At 31.9% G+C, this 16,570-nt stretch overlaps 2 protein-coding genes across 3 annotated transcripts; both read right to left on the bottom strand.

The window, feature by feature from the left end:
- Positions 1-3,942: 3,942 nt before the first annotated feature.
- On the bottom strand, positions 3,943-4,758 carry LOC123228542 (heavy metal-associated isoprenylated plant protein 24-like). Its single transcript, XM_044653944.1, has 2 exons — positions 4,422-4,758; positions 3,943-4,326 (listed from the first exon to the last, which is right to left on the bottom strand). Exons 1-2 carry the CDS (start codon positions 4,576-4,578, stop codon positions 4,031-4,033), a joined length of 453 nt encoding a protein of 150 aa, XP_044509879.1. The 5' UTR covers positions 4,579-4,758; the 3' UTR covers positions 3,943-4,030.
- A 2,856-nt stretch (positions 4,759-7,614) lies between these two features.
- Positions 7,615-11,932, bottom strand: LOC123228543 (aspartic proteinase-like protein 1). 2 transcript variants are annotated; one of them, XM_044653945.1, is made up of 10 exons: positions 11,497-11,930; positions 11,200-11,338; positions 10,538-10,779; positions 10,216-10,443; positions 9,917-10,055; positions 9,767-9,837; positions 9,583-9,682; positions 9,159-9,219; positions 8,985-9,056; positions 7,615-8,035 (listed from the first exon to the last, which is right to left on the bottom strand). In XM_044653945.1, exons 1-10 carry the CDS (start codon positions 11,820-11,822, stop codon positions 7,797-7,799), a joined length of 1,617 nt encoding a protein of 538 aa, XP_044509880.1. In that variant the 5' UTR covers positions 11,823-11,930; the 3' UTR covers positions 7,615-7,796. The 2 variants fall into 2 exon arrangements, with proteins under 2 accessions (XP_044509880.1, XP_044509881.1); XM_044653946.1 differs by lacking the exons at positions 9,583-9,682; positions 9,767-9,837 and having other exon boundaries at positions 11,497-11,932.
- Between the last annotated feature and the right edge of the window lie 4,638 nt (positions 11,933-16,570).

Below are 16,570 nucleotides of genomic sequence, written 5' to 3' on the forward strand. Positions count from 1 at the left end.
TTTTATCATTTATATAGCTTCGAACAATGTAACAACTATTAACAACTATTATTTTTCATCAAACACTGTTAACCCGCTCACCTGAAAATAAATTTTTTGACTTTAACCATTGTCAGATATTCCCTTCTCAAACCCAAAATTTCATAAAGGCAATGAAACAAAACATTTTGTTTGAATGAACTACGACCTCTCCTATTCATTTTCTAACAAGAACCATTCTTTACTTATATAAAATGATATCGCACCACTTAACCACTATGTATCATTTCACTAAAATTAAACTCACCATTTTGCAATGTTTGGTTTTCACATAGCCTCTCAATTTCTTTAACAATTAAGAGAGTCATTTATAATATAATGTTTATTATCATATCATTTGATCATATTACAATACAGATGACAACATTACCTCAAACAATAGGTCTTAAATTTTTCAATATATAATTATTCATATTTTTAAGCCTAAGGTTATAATGTGAAGAAAATATTGCATCATTTGCCTAACAAATTTTCATATCATTTATCTGTAAAAGAAATTATTAAATAAAATATGTGCATGGTATTAAATCTTCTTGTAAAGGAGAGCCTAAAGCAGTGAGCAAAATTGTACGAGGAAATGTGTGTCATCTTAAATTTGGCCTAACACGCAAAGTCCAAATATGGATGGTCCATGGGTACCTGGACAACCCAATTCCATAAATTCACATCCACTTTCTTTTCTATCTTCACCGATCTGAGGATGTGACAGAAAAATTACAAAATTTAAATTTAAATAGTTTTATTATTTATGTTGTTTTCATTTTATTTACAATAAATCTATAAAACAATATTATGTATATTTTTTTTTATAACAAATTTTAATATATAGATAATATGTTATTATATGATTAAGTATTATTTTATTTTTAATTTAAAATCATCTAATCACATAATAATATATTATCTATATACTTAAATTATATACCAAAAATATGTATATATAATTTTATTAAAATTTATATAATCTAATGCCACCCAGAAACAATAAACTAATACACAAAGTTAAATTATATATTTTTATTCAATTCAATTTAATCTAACGATAATAAATATAGTCTCCAAATTAAATTAATCAATTACAATGCTTTAATACTTCTCCCTTGGTTATTTTTTATCTTGTATAATATAAATCTTTCATAGTAATCTAAATCTATATTGACTTGACAATATTAGTAAACTAATTGGATAACAAGTCGGCATGACCCTGATTTTCCTCCCGAAGTTGTGAAAGAGATTACTAAAGGGTTGACTGTTTGACTTCTAAAGTTTATCCATGTTAAGATCAACAATGTGCTTTTCGATAAACTTAAAAATTTATGTTATCCAATTATAATTCAAATTTCGTAATAGAAATTTTTTACTCTAATCCGATCTTGATTAGATTCGTATCAAATTTTTTTAACCTTAATCTAACACTTAAATATTTAATTTGACCTAAATTGACATAAAATTATTTGTTATTTTTGCTCTTCAAAGTATTTTTACTATTTCAATTTCTTCACCAAAATCACTCAAATTTATTATTAATAAAACACGTAATATAATATTTTGTTTAGTTTACAAATGTTTTAAAAATTACATATTAAAAACTTTAAAACACATCAATAATTTGACTAATCAAATCACATTCTTACTATTTAATAAATAAAATAAAATGTTTAAATAAAAATTATAACTATATACAATTTGTAAAGATTTTAATTGTTATTAATATTGTTTTTTAACATTTCTATAATTTATTTCTAATAAATTCTATTAAAGTAACATTTTTCAAAATATTCAAATCGAAATGGGTTATGTCAAGTTATTTTTGTATGAACTCTAACACTATCCAATTTAATTTTAAGTCGTATCAGATTGATCTGAAAAAAAATTTTTGTCAAAAATACTGAACTCTAATCCAATTTTTTCCTTGTTAGGATAACGGATCAGTATTGAAAATTGTTTGCTCCACTTGTCGGTTACAATAAAAATTTTTAAAATGTCTTTTTCAATTTCAAGGCCTGAATATTCATATTAACTTTTACATCCTTTAGAAAGAAAGAATCAAACGTTTTAAAGTAATAACATATTGTTTCAGCCAATATTGAAGGGTCAAAACGTTGTAGTGTAAGAGCTGGTCGTGCAATTCGTCAAATGGTCGGTTCTAATATTCATTTCTTAATGGAGAGGAATTTCAGCGTTTGGAGATTAATTATATAGTTGCCTTTGACTGAAATAAGTATTTTGAATTACCAACTCCATTTCTTTTCAAACAAGGAATCATTTCAGAAGTATCCAAAACATTTAGAACAGAATATTCCAATACAAAGATTACTTTAAATAAAAAGCTCATTACTTTATCTGGTTTTTCAAGATTCAATTCCACAGAATCACGGAGTTTGTAAATGCATCCAGTTGGTTGCCTTTCTCTTACGATACATATATTACCCACTTGTGCTTTGCGATGGCTCACGGCTTATTTCATCTAGCAGCCTAGACCTCCAAATTATATTGGACTTGATCTTCGTTACCCAATAAGTAGGGGTTCTTGACCTCTATATCTCACTCATTGATTAAGTTTTTCATTAACTCAACCTAGGATTTGTTTAGAGATAAATGAAGTGTTAATTTTATTCATCCTCTTTTATGGTTCACGAGACATATCTCAAGACACTCTTTCATTGGCATCCCAAGGAAGACTAAGCACCATGGATCGTCTCTAGGTCCATGGCTTTATTGCATCATATGAGTGTGTGCGATGTGGATTTTTTTCTGAATCCCGTGAGCACTTTTTCTTTAGTTATATTGGTTTTTCTTCTTATACATGAAAGGAAGTCTCAACTAAAACAATTATGATTTGACCGACTTTTTCATGGTTCTCTATGCTCTAGTAGACTATCATACTCATCTTCACTGCAAAGATGACTTCAGGAACATCTTTGCACAATTAATCCTCTCAGCGACAGTGTATATCTTATAGTATTAGCACAATAACCATATATTTCATCAACAATACAACTCTCACAGGACCATTATTATTGACATCTACAACCTTGTTCGAGCCAAGATTCTTGGCATAACCTCCAAGTTTGACATTCTATCACAACTTGGCACTATTTGACATGTATCTTGATATTTATCGTTGTATTGGATTCTTTTTGTTGGATTATTGGATAATTTGGATTGTTATTTGGTTAGATTTCCACTTTTTGATTTCAATACTCTTTTGTGATTGAGATTAATGTCATGTCATAATTCAATTATCGAGTTAGATCATTATAATGATGTCAACACTATTTATTTAAAATTGAGGATGAAAATTCTTGAACTAAAGATTAAGGATTAGAAAGACAAAGACACAACTTGGTTGGAAATATTTATTGTTCAACATTATTTAATATATATTAAATAAACCCACTTAAAATTTTTAATTATCTCATTCTGATGTCCAAAATCCATCCTGCTAATTGAATCATTCAACCCGTAAATTGACCCTTTGACATGTCAAGGTCATATCCAAGTCTAAAAAGATTGTTCTCAGCTATGTTCATCATCTTATATCATATTAATTCATAGTGGTGATTAATCAATATGTAACCATTTTGATCAAATAGTATTTCCTAAACTTCCTATTTTCTTATATAAAGTGATGCCCTGTAACCTATTGTAGTTGCTGTATAGCATATATAGATCGTACAAAGTAATTGATTAATTATGCCGATTTCCATGATCTCGATCACAAATTTATCTATACGTAAGATATAATTGTTTTCATGCAAAAATACAAACATCGATTATGGAAATTAATATAATATTTAACCATGTGTTTAGCTGTCTCATAGAAACCCAGACTATTCAATCAAATTGGCCCTTCATACACCTCCACGTCCACCATAAAATTTATTTGAAAAAAAATCATAATTTGCTCACAATTACTAGAGATTTTATTGATTTTTAGGTGCAAATACATGTGTGTGTGTGTGCGTGTACATATATATGTATTGTATATTCACATTATTGAACAAGCATTAGGGTTTTCATCGCTGAACATGGTGATGTAAGTGTCGTTCACCGTGGTCTCGGTGATGGTGGCGGTGGCTGGAACGGCCCTCACGTGATTAGCAGGAGCTTTCTTGTCATAAGCCTGAGAAATATAAGGATTTGCCACCAGAGTGTAGGGGACGTACGGCCATATCTCCACCTTCTTCTTAGTCGACTTAGCAGCTGCCAACACTTTCTTCGGGTCAACGTATCCGGTTACAGTGGCCTTCTGTTGTTTCAAGTCCACCTCCACGGATTTGGCTCCTGCAATTCAGAAAATCATTGTTACTTTCAAACAAACTATGAAGGATAACATGAAGGATATAGAAATATAAAGGAAAATATGTATATATATCTACCTTTTACAGAAGAGAGTACACGCTTGACCTTCCGCACACAGCCTTCACAATCCATCCTTATTTTAAGTGCTACTGTCTGCGTTCGCTTCATCTTCTTCTTCCTTTTTACACTGCTTAGTAAATCAGAAAGATATTCCAAAGTACCCTGAACTCCCATGTTTTTTGTTACTGGAGAGAAGAACTTGAAAGATTGAAACAAAACCAGAGAAGCTCTCTTTTTGTTACAAATGGGTATCAAAGAAATGCAACAGAGAAGCGTAAAGAGTAGAGAGAAATCAACGTTGATGAGTGAACTATATCAGAAGATGGATACTGAATAGTCTTGGTGTCGAAGGCTTGTATGATGGATTATTTATAGTGTTAAAATAGAGAGGTTTTCAATTATTAATAAATAAAAAAAGCTAGAAACAGTAACAATTAAAATAAAATAACAGAAAAGAAAATAACAGAAGCTTCCTTGGCACCTTTTTGGATTATCTTGCTAAACTTCTCAAGAGAACGAACACAAAAGCAAAACACTTTAAAGGCTGCGTCCGCTTTATTTAGTGAAATATATTATAATATTTTTATATAAATTTTATATTAATAAAATATATAAAAAATATTATATTTGTATATATATCTCATATCGTTTGAAAATATTAAACTCAAACGAATTAAATAACATGTAAATTTTTTAAACTGTTAAAACATATTTTTTATTATAAAATTATAATAAATTATGTATTTAAATAAATAATATTTTAATAATATATTAAACTATTGAACTAAAGATATTAATAAAAGTGTGTTCAATCGGTGTATAACCAAAGTTGGAGCATGCATGAACCTCCTAAACGATTCACTCAACCTCTCAAATATATAATACTTCAGCATTAAACCAATTAAACCAAGTAAATGAAACCCCATTCAACTTTATGATTATTATATTAGATAAATTAATAATTTAATTTTAAAATATTATAAAAGAGATTTATACCCTTTTGCTTTTATACTTAAAAATCACTTCTTTACCGCTTAAACTATTCTTTAAAAGCAAATATACGATTTCTGTGTATCGTTAAATCAGACGGAATCCAATTCTTCGGGTACACGAAACGTGAAAGAAAGCAGTAAACACCAGACTTCGCTGACCCAGAGGTGCTCGCGGAGAGGGACCTTGTCAAAAGTTGAATGCTGAAAATTTGTGTATATGTTATTATTATTTGTTTAATAATAGAGTATGTGTTTGGATTTTGATGGCACCAGCGGACGCCACGTATCGGAAGAAATAGATGAAACGTCCAACGTGGCAAAGAAACAAGTATGGTTTGGTGGATATTGTTGTCCACTTGTGAATTGCTTAGTTGATAGGGTTCATGAATGATTGGGCGGTGCGACTGTAGAAAAAACAGGAAACAAAGAATAATCTAAGTAAAGCTACAAATGGACTTGTGACAGCGAGGTGCAACTTTCAGAATTCTAAGTCGTCTCTGCCTCTGTCAAAAACTAAACCCATGTTAATGAAGTATTCATGTGCCTGGTCGGTAGAAGAACTTTTATTAATTTATAATAATAACAAAGAAATGTTGCAGTTGCAGAGATACATCCATTCAGGGAGTCTGCCAAAAAAAGTGATAAAAAGGGTTTCAACTTGTTATCTATGTTGCTTTCACCATTGCCGAATATCACAACAGACTTTACAGGTAAAGTTTGTTCAAATGCAAATTTGATACATATCTGTTGACTTCATTCCTAAGAAATTTCTAACTCATTGAAATTGTGATACAAGAACAACGAAAAATTTCATTTACCTGAACAAATATAAAATTATACAATCGTAATTCAAAAATATCTACATATAAAATATAAAATACTTAATTGAAAACTTTTATTATAAGAGTATTTTGAACGCTATATAATTTGAATTCGTAATATTATCGAGATTACTTGTATCACAACGACTAATCTTCCGCTCTTGAAGCCTTCATAAATGAAAGTTTTTAATAGGTAAAATTTATATTGTATGAGTTTCAGTAAGGAGACATAACCAATATATAATAAGTTATCAAACTCATCTATCAAAGATCCAATAAGTTTTAAGATTTATACTAATATTGTCTATCCAAACTAAAACTTGTAAATATATTGAATTTATTTTTATTGATCACTTAAACTCATTTATAAATTATTATTCAATTACCCGGTTTTATTTAAACCAAAATCATATTCAGTGTTAACCCATTCCAACAATCAATTCCCAGTTCATAAAGCAATCAAAATCCTTCCATATATCATAGACTTGCCACTTAATTACGCAACATTAATTTAGGCTTTTTATGAGCTTAAGATTGAAATGACCAAACAAATTACTTGACCTTAACACTTGTCTCTATTGATTTCTTTTTTAATAATTTCTATGGCCGTAACTCAAGGAGAAAGATATTTATTTGTTAAAATTAAAAAAAAAAAAACAAAAAACTTCTGGATTTGGGATATGATGGACGAGGACCCCATGAATGATGCCAGGAACCAAAAAAGCACCATATATGTATTTTAAACAACCCAATATTTGTCCATAGCAAGAAAGAAGAAACTGGGTTTGGCCTTCTACCAGCCCTTCTGCTCTAGATTTGTCAAAGCCGATAATAAAGAAAATACCGAGATAAATTGAAGATACCAATACCAATCACAGTCAAATCCACATCCTACTTCTTACCTAGAATGCAACTAAACCATTGTTTGTTTAGTGTAACTTTTTGGTGCCTTTTAATCCTCTCATTCATTAATGTTAAAAGAGTCAGAAATTGGATTTCAAAGAAAATTTCGAACTCTTAACAAATTAAAGATTAAGCACTAACGTAAGCTGATTTCTATTACTATTGTATTAATAGTTGGTAAACAGCCAAAGGACGTCAGCTTTATCATAAAACTTTTCTTTCTCCTTAATATCTGCAACCAAATTCAACATTCAAGAGATTCTTTTCTTTTTTTTTTTAAATAATAATAATACAAAAACTAAATTCTTGGACATTGAGATTCAAATCCCCACCTATACTCCACCAGGGTTATAATGAATGTTTGGACAGTTCACTGGGTTGGCCTTAAAGCCAAACATTTTGATACCAAATACTACATAAATATGCTAACCCAGCGAACTAAATTACATAAATTCTTGTAATTTAGTGACCTCACAAATACTACAGATGTAAAATTACATAAATATGTAAGCAAAATCATATTAAATCCACAGAATTTAACATACCAAATCATAACATAACTCTTCCTACCCACCTCAATCAAATACAATAACCTAATCAAAATGCAAACACTCGATCAGCCGAGAGAGTTATGATAAGAATACACAAGATTTACAAAATAAAATGATGAAAAGAGTTAATCGGATGGTTGGAACAAACATATTAACAGTATCAATAAACTCATTTGAAGGAACAGAGAATGAAGTTGCAGGATTGACAATGCTGAGGACTTTGACGAACCCCTTTTGCCAGTGGCAGGTGAAACAGTGCTGGCATTACTGGTGCTCTGTTGCTCATTGGTTGGCAACGGGGTTGGAGATCCACCATCAGGCGGTGGCACAAGATGTACATGTGTCCTGTCACTCACATCTTCACCTGTTTAAACAAAAAAGGTATCAAATTAAGACCCACATACAATGAACACAACTGGGTATCAAAGATTTAAATGGAAAAATTAAAAATAATTTTAATTTTTAAACCACAAACACAAAGAGATGGTTGACTCAGAGAAACTGTTGGAAACAATACCATCATTGTAAGAACAGCCACATAAATTTAAGCCTAACTCTCATTTTCAAACCTTACCAATTACTGCACATCCACCATCTGTTCATTACAGAGTTTGACAAAAGAGCTACATATTATTGCACAGCAAAGTTAACAATTTAATCACTCAGCATAATCAAAAATAGATTAAATGCTTAGATAAAAAAGAGCTACCGAGTATTGCACAGCCAAGTTAACTCTCTTCTTCTAAAGGATTTCTTTTATACAGTATTTTAAAAAATACTAGCAGATTTTTCTTTCTCAAAGAACAAACAGCAAAGACAACTAGATTGATATAAAAAAATAACTTATTTTAACATCAACCTTGTTTAACTTCTCTGTGTACTAAGCATTAACTGTAAACAATAGATACATTTCATTTATGAAAGCAAGAATGCAACCTGATTAAAATGAACTTTACATAGCCACCTCAACAACAGAGATACCCGATAAAAATACAAAGCAATGATAAGACTGATAATAATTTGGAAGGAAAATTTCACCCAAGGTCTTACAACGACCATAACAATTTGGACCTGTTCTTTGTTATATTAATTCTTAATGTGAACTTTTGACTATTTTTAAAATATTAAGTAAACGGAGACCTCCTACAACTAAATGAATGCACCACATAAATTTTGCTAAATTCTTACTTCAAGACCCTTAGATTTTTATTTTTCACAGTTAGGTGTCAAAGATTGTAAAGCTATTTATTTAAAATAATGTCTACCAACTCTTAGGACTGTATTCATTTAAGAAAAAAACCTGAAGCACTTACAATTGGAAAGTGACCAACCCAACTTAAAATTTTCCCTATCAAAGACCATGCGATGGCCCATCATGAAGTTTTCTGCAGGACATGGATTAAATCTATTGTCATAAAACGCAGAGAGAATAAAGAGAAGATAGATAAGTCAAAGGGAAAAATTAAAGACTGCAACAGTGTACTCACGTCCTATAATGCCAAAGTCTCCATCTGCAGGCATCACAGTTAAACAGAATACGGTAAATCCCTGCACAACACATCCAGACAACTAATTATCCAACATTAATTTTTTCCATCAACTTAAAAAGGAACAATCAAGAGAAAACATGCAAAAGGAAAACTTGGAAGGTATCTATATCCATATATGTAGAAAAAATGGATGATACCAACCAAATATACTTAAAATTGTACACAACAATCTTGAAGATTGTACAAGTCAACTTCTCACCAATGCAAAACACTTGTTGTGAACTAGAAAATGAAATCTAAACACTACATGTTTATAATAATTCAATCTGCCTCTGTTTTAGACCATATTTCTCTGAAAATTTTAATTGGACCATAAGTTTAGACTCAAATGTCGAAAAGTTAAGCCAGCAGGATCAGCTACCTGATTTTCAGGAAAGATATATTTGTGATTATGGACTACAAAGCTTTGGTTTGCAGTAAATATGAGCCTCATGTTGGGAATGCTACGCAGCTCCTTTGAACTGTTTCACATAAGACAGCTGACAATGAGTTCTAAAGATATAAGCAATAAGGCTTTCCTAAACTCTTCGCATTTAAAATCCAACCTGGCATTGTAGCAGTTCTTCCAGGAATTTCCTTGAAGATAAATTTTTTTAGCAGTCACAAGTTTGTCAAACTGTAATAAAGACATAATCATCTTTGGGCCATAACATTGTAACACAATTTATAAAGTAAAATCAGGACAATTGAAGCACCTTTGAAATAACATTATCATATACGTTAGTTGGAAGAAATGTGAACGATGAACCACTATCAACCAATGCTTTGAATCCAGATTGCTGAAGACAAGAACTTCCAACACAGTAAGACTCCACCTCAACAAAATAGGTGTCACTGAAACAATTAAGAGAAAAATTACAAGATCAGTCACCAAATATATGAAAGCAACCAAAGGACTCCAAACAGCTAGCAGAAAAGCTATAGTCTTTTACTTCTACCTCCCTAGACAGGGCAAAAGACATATGTAGGAGTAAAATATACATAGATGGCATACTATTTTTCTCCTATGGGCAAGAATGGAGTGGACTGTTGAGAGGCAGGCCCTTGATCTCCAAAGAAAATTCTTCCTGAATCATTCTCATCAAAACAAATTGAGAAAGAATTCGGAATAAATCCTGCTTTAGCAAGCAAAGTTGGTACCGAAATGTCTCCAAGTCCCAACCCCATTAGTCCATCCGGAGCTGCTCCATCCAAATAACTGCCAGTTTGCTTCCTACCACAGCTGATGGAATGAAACATGTAGCAGAAAGAATCATATGTCTAAGCACATACATACATGGTTGATGAACATTAAAGGAAAACCCACATAAACACACCCTATAATTACTGATGCTTGCACTGAACTTTTGGATGCATAATTGCTAACTGATGCCAAGTGTAGTACATCTTCAACCAGATATCCAGAACTTGTGGTATCTTGTGAAGCATACTGAGCAATGTAAGGGCAGGGGTCCTTCAAGCTTTTGCAGTTTGAGTGGGGCTTGCATAACTGATCACCGCACGATAGGTTTTTGCTGCTGCTGGAAATTGTCGGATCAAACTCACTCAGATCTCTTTCCTGCACAATGGATGCCCCAAATACAAGGGAGCACCTGCCAATCAATCATTGGAATTAAAATGCTAAATCTGTTATCAATTCCTAGCCAAAGCACTGTTTAATGCTTCGAGTCCTTTCAACATGTTTCAGCGATACCAAATTTTAAAATGAAAGGGAAATGCATTTCTGAGAGCGGCAGAGTACTAAGGGAATGCCCATTAACATTTACCTTCAGATATTCTCCTGATTTAACGATGAACGCCACTAGTAGCACTTAAAGAATCAATTGATATCTTTCACAAGGATAACAGTTCATTCCATTTCAATTTCAATTCATATATAATTTATACGAAGTAAAATCTGACATCAACCATGACTAGGAAAATGAAACCGTTACAAAGAAGAATAAACAGTTTAAAACAAAAAGAAAAAATGGCCTACCAAAGAAGTATAGTTACTGGCAGACAACGGAGCGCATTCTATACATTGACATGGGACCCATAAAATATTACTTCCAGCATCCAATGCAACCAGAAACGAAACGTTTGGTGTCCCTATGTCAATCCACGTGTAATGCAACCTGAATTATAAAATCAGACGCACAAGAAACCTAAAATTAATTAATAGGGCAATCCATCGATTACATGTTTTTATTTATTAATGGTTGACAAAAAAACAAAAACAAAGAAATCTTTCGTTTTCTCAGGAACCAAACAAAGAGTAACGAGTTTCACTGACCAATAAAACTGATTTCCGAAGTACAGAGTATGGCTTCCTTGAGAGGGAAACAGCAATTGATACTGCGACTTGTTACTACTTTGTAAATCCACTCTCATTTTCTGCCGTTTCAAGTCGTTAAGCAAAAGCAAGTCCATAAACTCCACACTTTCCTTCTTCGGCCACATACCAGCAACCGACGCGTTACCACCTCTCGAAATCCATCTCTCTTTCGCTTCGTCGGAAAATCGGTGAATCAGCTTCGAAGAAAACGTGACAGCAGCCGATCCATCGAACAACAAGTAACTTAACAAAGAGACCAGCAACATAACCAGACGATTCGCCATTTTAGGTACAGAGAGTGAATGAAAGAGAAAGAGATAGTAATGTATAATCTGAGAGCTCTTTATTGAGTTTGAGTGCTAAAGTGCGCAGTGCGCAGTGCGCACTAGCTAAGGCCAATAATGCGGCTGGGGGTTTTTCTTGAAAGTGCATCACGTGAAAACCTAGTAGCAGGCAGGCTACGAGCCGGTTGCTTTTGCTAAACGGTAAGCAATGATGATCTGGGCCAATGAGAGTTCAAATTTTAAATTTAGAGCAATCATACTGATGTGGTTATTCTAGAATTAATGACACGTGACGGAACGCTTTTTTTAATGGGCCTTTTCATGTTTTTGGAGGGAAAGCGAATTAAATAAAGCCAAACATACGGTGGTCCATCAGAGCATTCTAGTCGGGAATGAAAGGGACAGGTTACCACCATCAATCATTTATCAAATTTAAAACAATAGTTAGCCTTCCTCATAGGATTTCAATTAAGTGCATGGTCCAAATTTGCTCGAAATCTATTTTCCTCGTATAACTTGTTGAGTTGATCAAAATCGACAATCTCTTTTATACTAACATTATTATTAATGTTAGATTTAAACTGAATTGATTTAAATTTTAAAATTGATTTAATTTAATTTAAATTTAAACTGAGTTAAAATTAAAATATTTGATTCGTTTTAAAATAGAATTAATTTTAAATTAAAAAATTTAATTTGGTTTGACTCTCAAACTAGATAAATAACTCGATTCGATTAAAATTTGGTTTATATTTAATTCAAATTTTTTAAATAATTGCTAAATAAATTTGTTTTATTAATGAGTTACGAATTCGAACCATAAATTTAAGTCATATATGCAAATAATAAATTTAAATTTTAAATTTGAACCAAACTCATATTGAATTTGAACAAAGTCATTTTTATTTAAATCACCTCTAATATTAGTTTGATAAATTTGAATTGAATTATTTTTTATTTGAAATAAACTCAAATCAATAAATATTCAGATTTGATTTAATATACATCTATCCCTAATCATTACTTTCTTGAAAAAGAAATTTCAAAACATTCATCCTTCCTCAGGTGTAATTTTTGCACCTTTTGAATATACACCATATCCCCCCAATATACCATCTTTAATGATGTGCCCTTAGTATGAATCCATGGGTCTTCTGTATGAATTTTTAGCTTTATCATTTATTATGTTTGTTTTAGATTGAGTTAAAGAAAAATTATCTCGGTTTTCATTAGAAGGTTTCTCTTCGTCAATTTCTTTAGACTTTTTAAAATATTGAGGTTGTTCTCAAAAGTTTACCTCCTTCTCCATGAGTATCGAAATTAATGATTTCTCCTCTTATTTTGGACCACTTCTTTCATTCTTATCTGATACTATTAAAATATTCTTTTGTTCCTAAGTAAAAGTGTATGTATTATCACATCCCTTTTATATAACATGTACATTAGATTGTCATTGATGTCCAAGAACAACATAGCATGCATCCATCTCCAATACATCTAAAAGAACTTCAAATTTATAGGTTTCCCTAAAAATAGAGTTAGCATGCATCATATCATTATTCTCATACTTAGACATTTCTTAATCTTATCTATACTATAAAGAGATGGGATGTTGTTCAAATTTTAGCTTTAAGTGTTCCATCACTCTATTAAATACTAAGTTTTTGCAACTATAGTTTTCAATTATTTGTACACCTTACCATTAACCAAGTATTTACCCGCAAAGGTTCTTTTATTTTGTGGTTCTAGTTGTGTAGGTGTGTTGGCAACTTTACAACTTTACTTAAAATAAGATTTAACAATCTTACGAAATATAACTTAACACGTCTCATCATATCAAATTATCATGCTCCTCCTCATGCTTTCTATCCAACTACTCTCTCGTCTTCATTTTCAGATTTTCATACTTTTTGCATCTTATTCTCCAACATTCCTCTTACTTTGGATATTCTTTGATCTCCTTTTTTTTTTTTTTTTCTATACTTTAACTTTGTTATAACTTCAGGTTTTTATACTTGGATTTAATTGTATTTTTGTAACAATTATTTAGAATAGTGGAGAAGTGAAATTTCATGAGAAAAAAATTAAATTATACCCATTCACAATTCTTGTCTCTAAATGATATCACCTAATATAATTTCTCATGTTATTGAGTAAACAAATTTAATAGCAGATAACATGAGAAATGTAGAGAAGTCAGATTATCATGTTTGAAATTACAGCTTACAGGGGCTGGGCTCAGGGTTCATTGCCATCTTGGGCCTAGTAAAATAAAAAAGAAGTCCAGGACGTAGACAACTATAAGTCCAGGACGTAGAGAGACTCCAATATGCTCTGCAAATTCACATAATAATTTGTAAGTTTAATCCAATGCAAAATCACACCTTGTTGTAAGCAAGACCATAAGGGTATATTTGATTTGGATAATATTTTATTATTAAAAATAAAAAATTATTTTAAAGACGGATTAATTAAAAGATTATCAATTATAAATTATTTTTATATAATGATATATTAATTATATGTTCAATAATATATCAAAACATATGCCCATATAGCATTGTTAGTAGGGATGGCAATGGGGAGGGGCGGGGAGGGGATATCAATCCCCGTCCCCGTCCCCGCCCCATCCCCGTTACGGGGATAAAAAAGAATTCTCGTCCCCTCCCCGCGAAGAAAAATCTCCTCCCCATTCCCTCCCCGTCTCCGCGGGGAAAAATCCCCTCCCCATCCCCGCCCCGTCCCCGCGGGGAAAAATCCCCTCCCCATACCCATAAATATAAATTTTAATTCCTTTATGTATTTTAATAAATAAAATAAATTATATTCACCCAAAATATCACTTGCTACAAGAACTACAAAATATTCATTATTATTTTAGTTTAAATACAAAGTTTTCATAAAATCTAACAATATGCAATAATTAATCTCTTCATTAATAGCTCTTTATGTATGTGATTTAAGGTAATTTTATAATAACATTAAATTTAACAATTTTCATTCACTTTAATTGATTTTATTAAGTTTATAATTTTTTTTTTGTGTAAAACTTGGTGGATTAACTAACTAAGTTTTGAAGTTGAAATAAAATTAATTTGGTGCATTTGCATTTTATGATAATGAGATTCTGGGGTTTTTTTAATATATTATATTAATAATTCAGAAATTAGTAAAAGCTGATAATTGATAATTCAAAAATTAGTAAAATTAAAGTTATAGTTTTAATAAATCATAATGTAAAAATTTCTAGAACTTAATAGTTTAGAAATTATTATATTAATATATTAGATTTAAGGGGTGGGAAGGGGTGGGGTGGGGAGGGGAGGGGATGGGTCGGGCCGGGGCGGGGACATATGTATCCCCGTCCCCGACCCGTCCCCGACTACGGGGATTTTTTTCATCCCTATCCCCGCCCCTTTCCCCGTTTTTATTGGGGAATCCCCTTTCAGTTAGGGTCGGGGAGGGTCGGAGCCCCTAAAATAGGGTCCAAATTGCCATCTCTAATTGTTAGTACGTTATAACAGTTTTTTTTTTTTTTTATCTTTTTATTCAATTAATTTTTACCCTTGAGCGGTCGTAGCAGTTTCTGATTATTTCAGTATTGCGAGTTGTCATGAAAAGAGGTAAATTGGATTGCTTTGAATAATCAGATTTAGTCAGGTAGTTTAGTGAAACTGATTCATCCTTAAAAAACGAGACGAAAGGAGCAGAAGAGGATTAAGTTTCATAAACTTTTAAATTATCTAATATTTATTTATTTAAAAAAAATCCCATAATGCAGAATTGTTGATATAAGTTGGCACACCAGAAGAACTTTCTTTTTTTTGGGTAAGAAAGAACCGCCCATTTGAATCGAATTATTATATACGGCTGGAATTAACTATTTTAAACAGGTCAAATCTCAAGTTCATCATATTAGGTGAAAACCAATCACACTGAGTAAGATAAATTTCGAATTTAATAACTGATTTCACAATTATTAAATCAAATAAATCAAAAATTTAATTTTAATATATTACTAAAAGAAACTTAAACACATGCTTAAGCTCATTCCATTTAAGCCATCCTTTTGGGGGGAAAGGACTATTTTCCACCTATGTTTTAGGTCTATCTCAAACTTATACCCATAGAAGGTGAAAAACCAGTTTTCCCACCCATGACCAAACTATCGTCCAATTTCTCAGTTAGAGACAGGGGCAAAATCGATATTTTATTGTTTAAAACTTTAAAGTTTCACCATTTATCCCCTCCAGGTTTTAAAAACTAACAACTCAACCCATCCTCAAAGTTTAAAAAGTTTAGATTTCACCCCTAGGGTTTGCTTCCTTCTCCGGCCATCACCGACGGCTGACGCATTCCACCGATCTCACATCTCCGACTACAAAGGACCACCCTTCGTCGCTCAGATCTGGACTACGAAGCGTCATCCAGATCTAGAAGAACAGACGAAAGACGACACTTCGTCGTCCTTCGTTGTCGCGTCAGGACGACTCGACGAGCAACAAAGAGAGACCTCTTCGTCGCACGGTGGTGCGACGAAGAGATCTTCGTCTCTTCGTCGCACCAGAAGAAGGAGGAGGCCGGTGACGACGTCGGAAGATGAAATTGAAGAATGAGGATGAAACTGCTATTTTTGAAAGTTATGGGGGACAGCTGCATTTTGAAAAATATGAAAACCCTAGGTTTGGGGGTGAAAATGTTAGTTTTTAAAGTTTAAAAACTTTGGTTAAAGAGGAAATGTTAGTTTC

The sequence above is a fragment of the Mangifera indica genome, chromosome 11 (assembly GCF_011075055.1).
Source record: "Mangifera indica cultivar Alphonso chromosome 11, CATAS_Mindica_2.1, whole genome shotgun sequence".
Taxonomy (NCBI): Eukaryota; Viridiplantae; Streptophyta; class Magnoliopsida; order Sapindales; family Anacardiaceae; genus Mangifera; species Mangifera indica.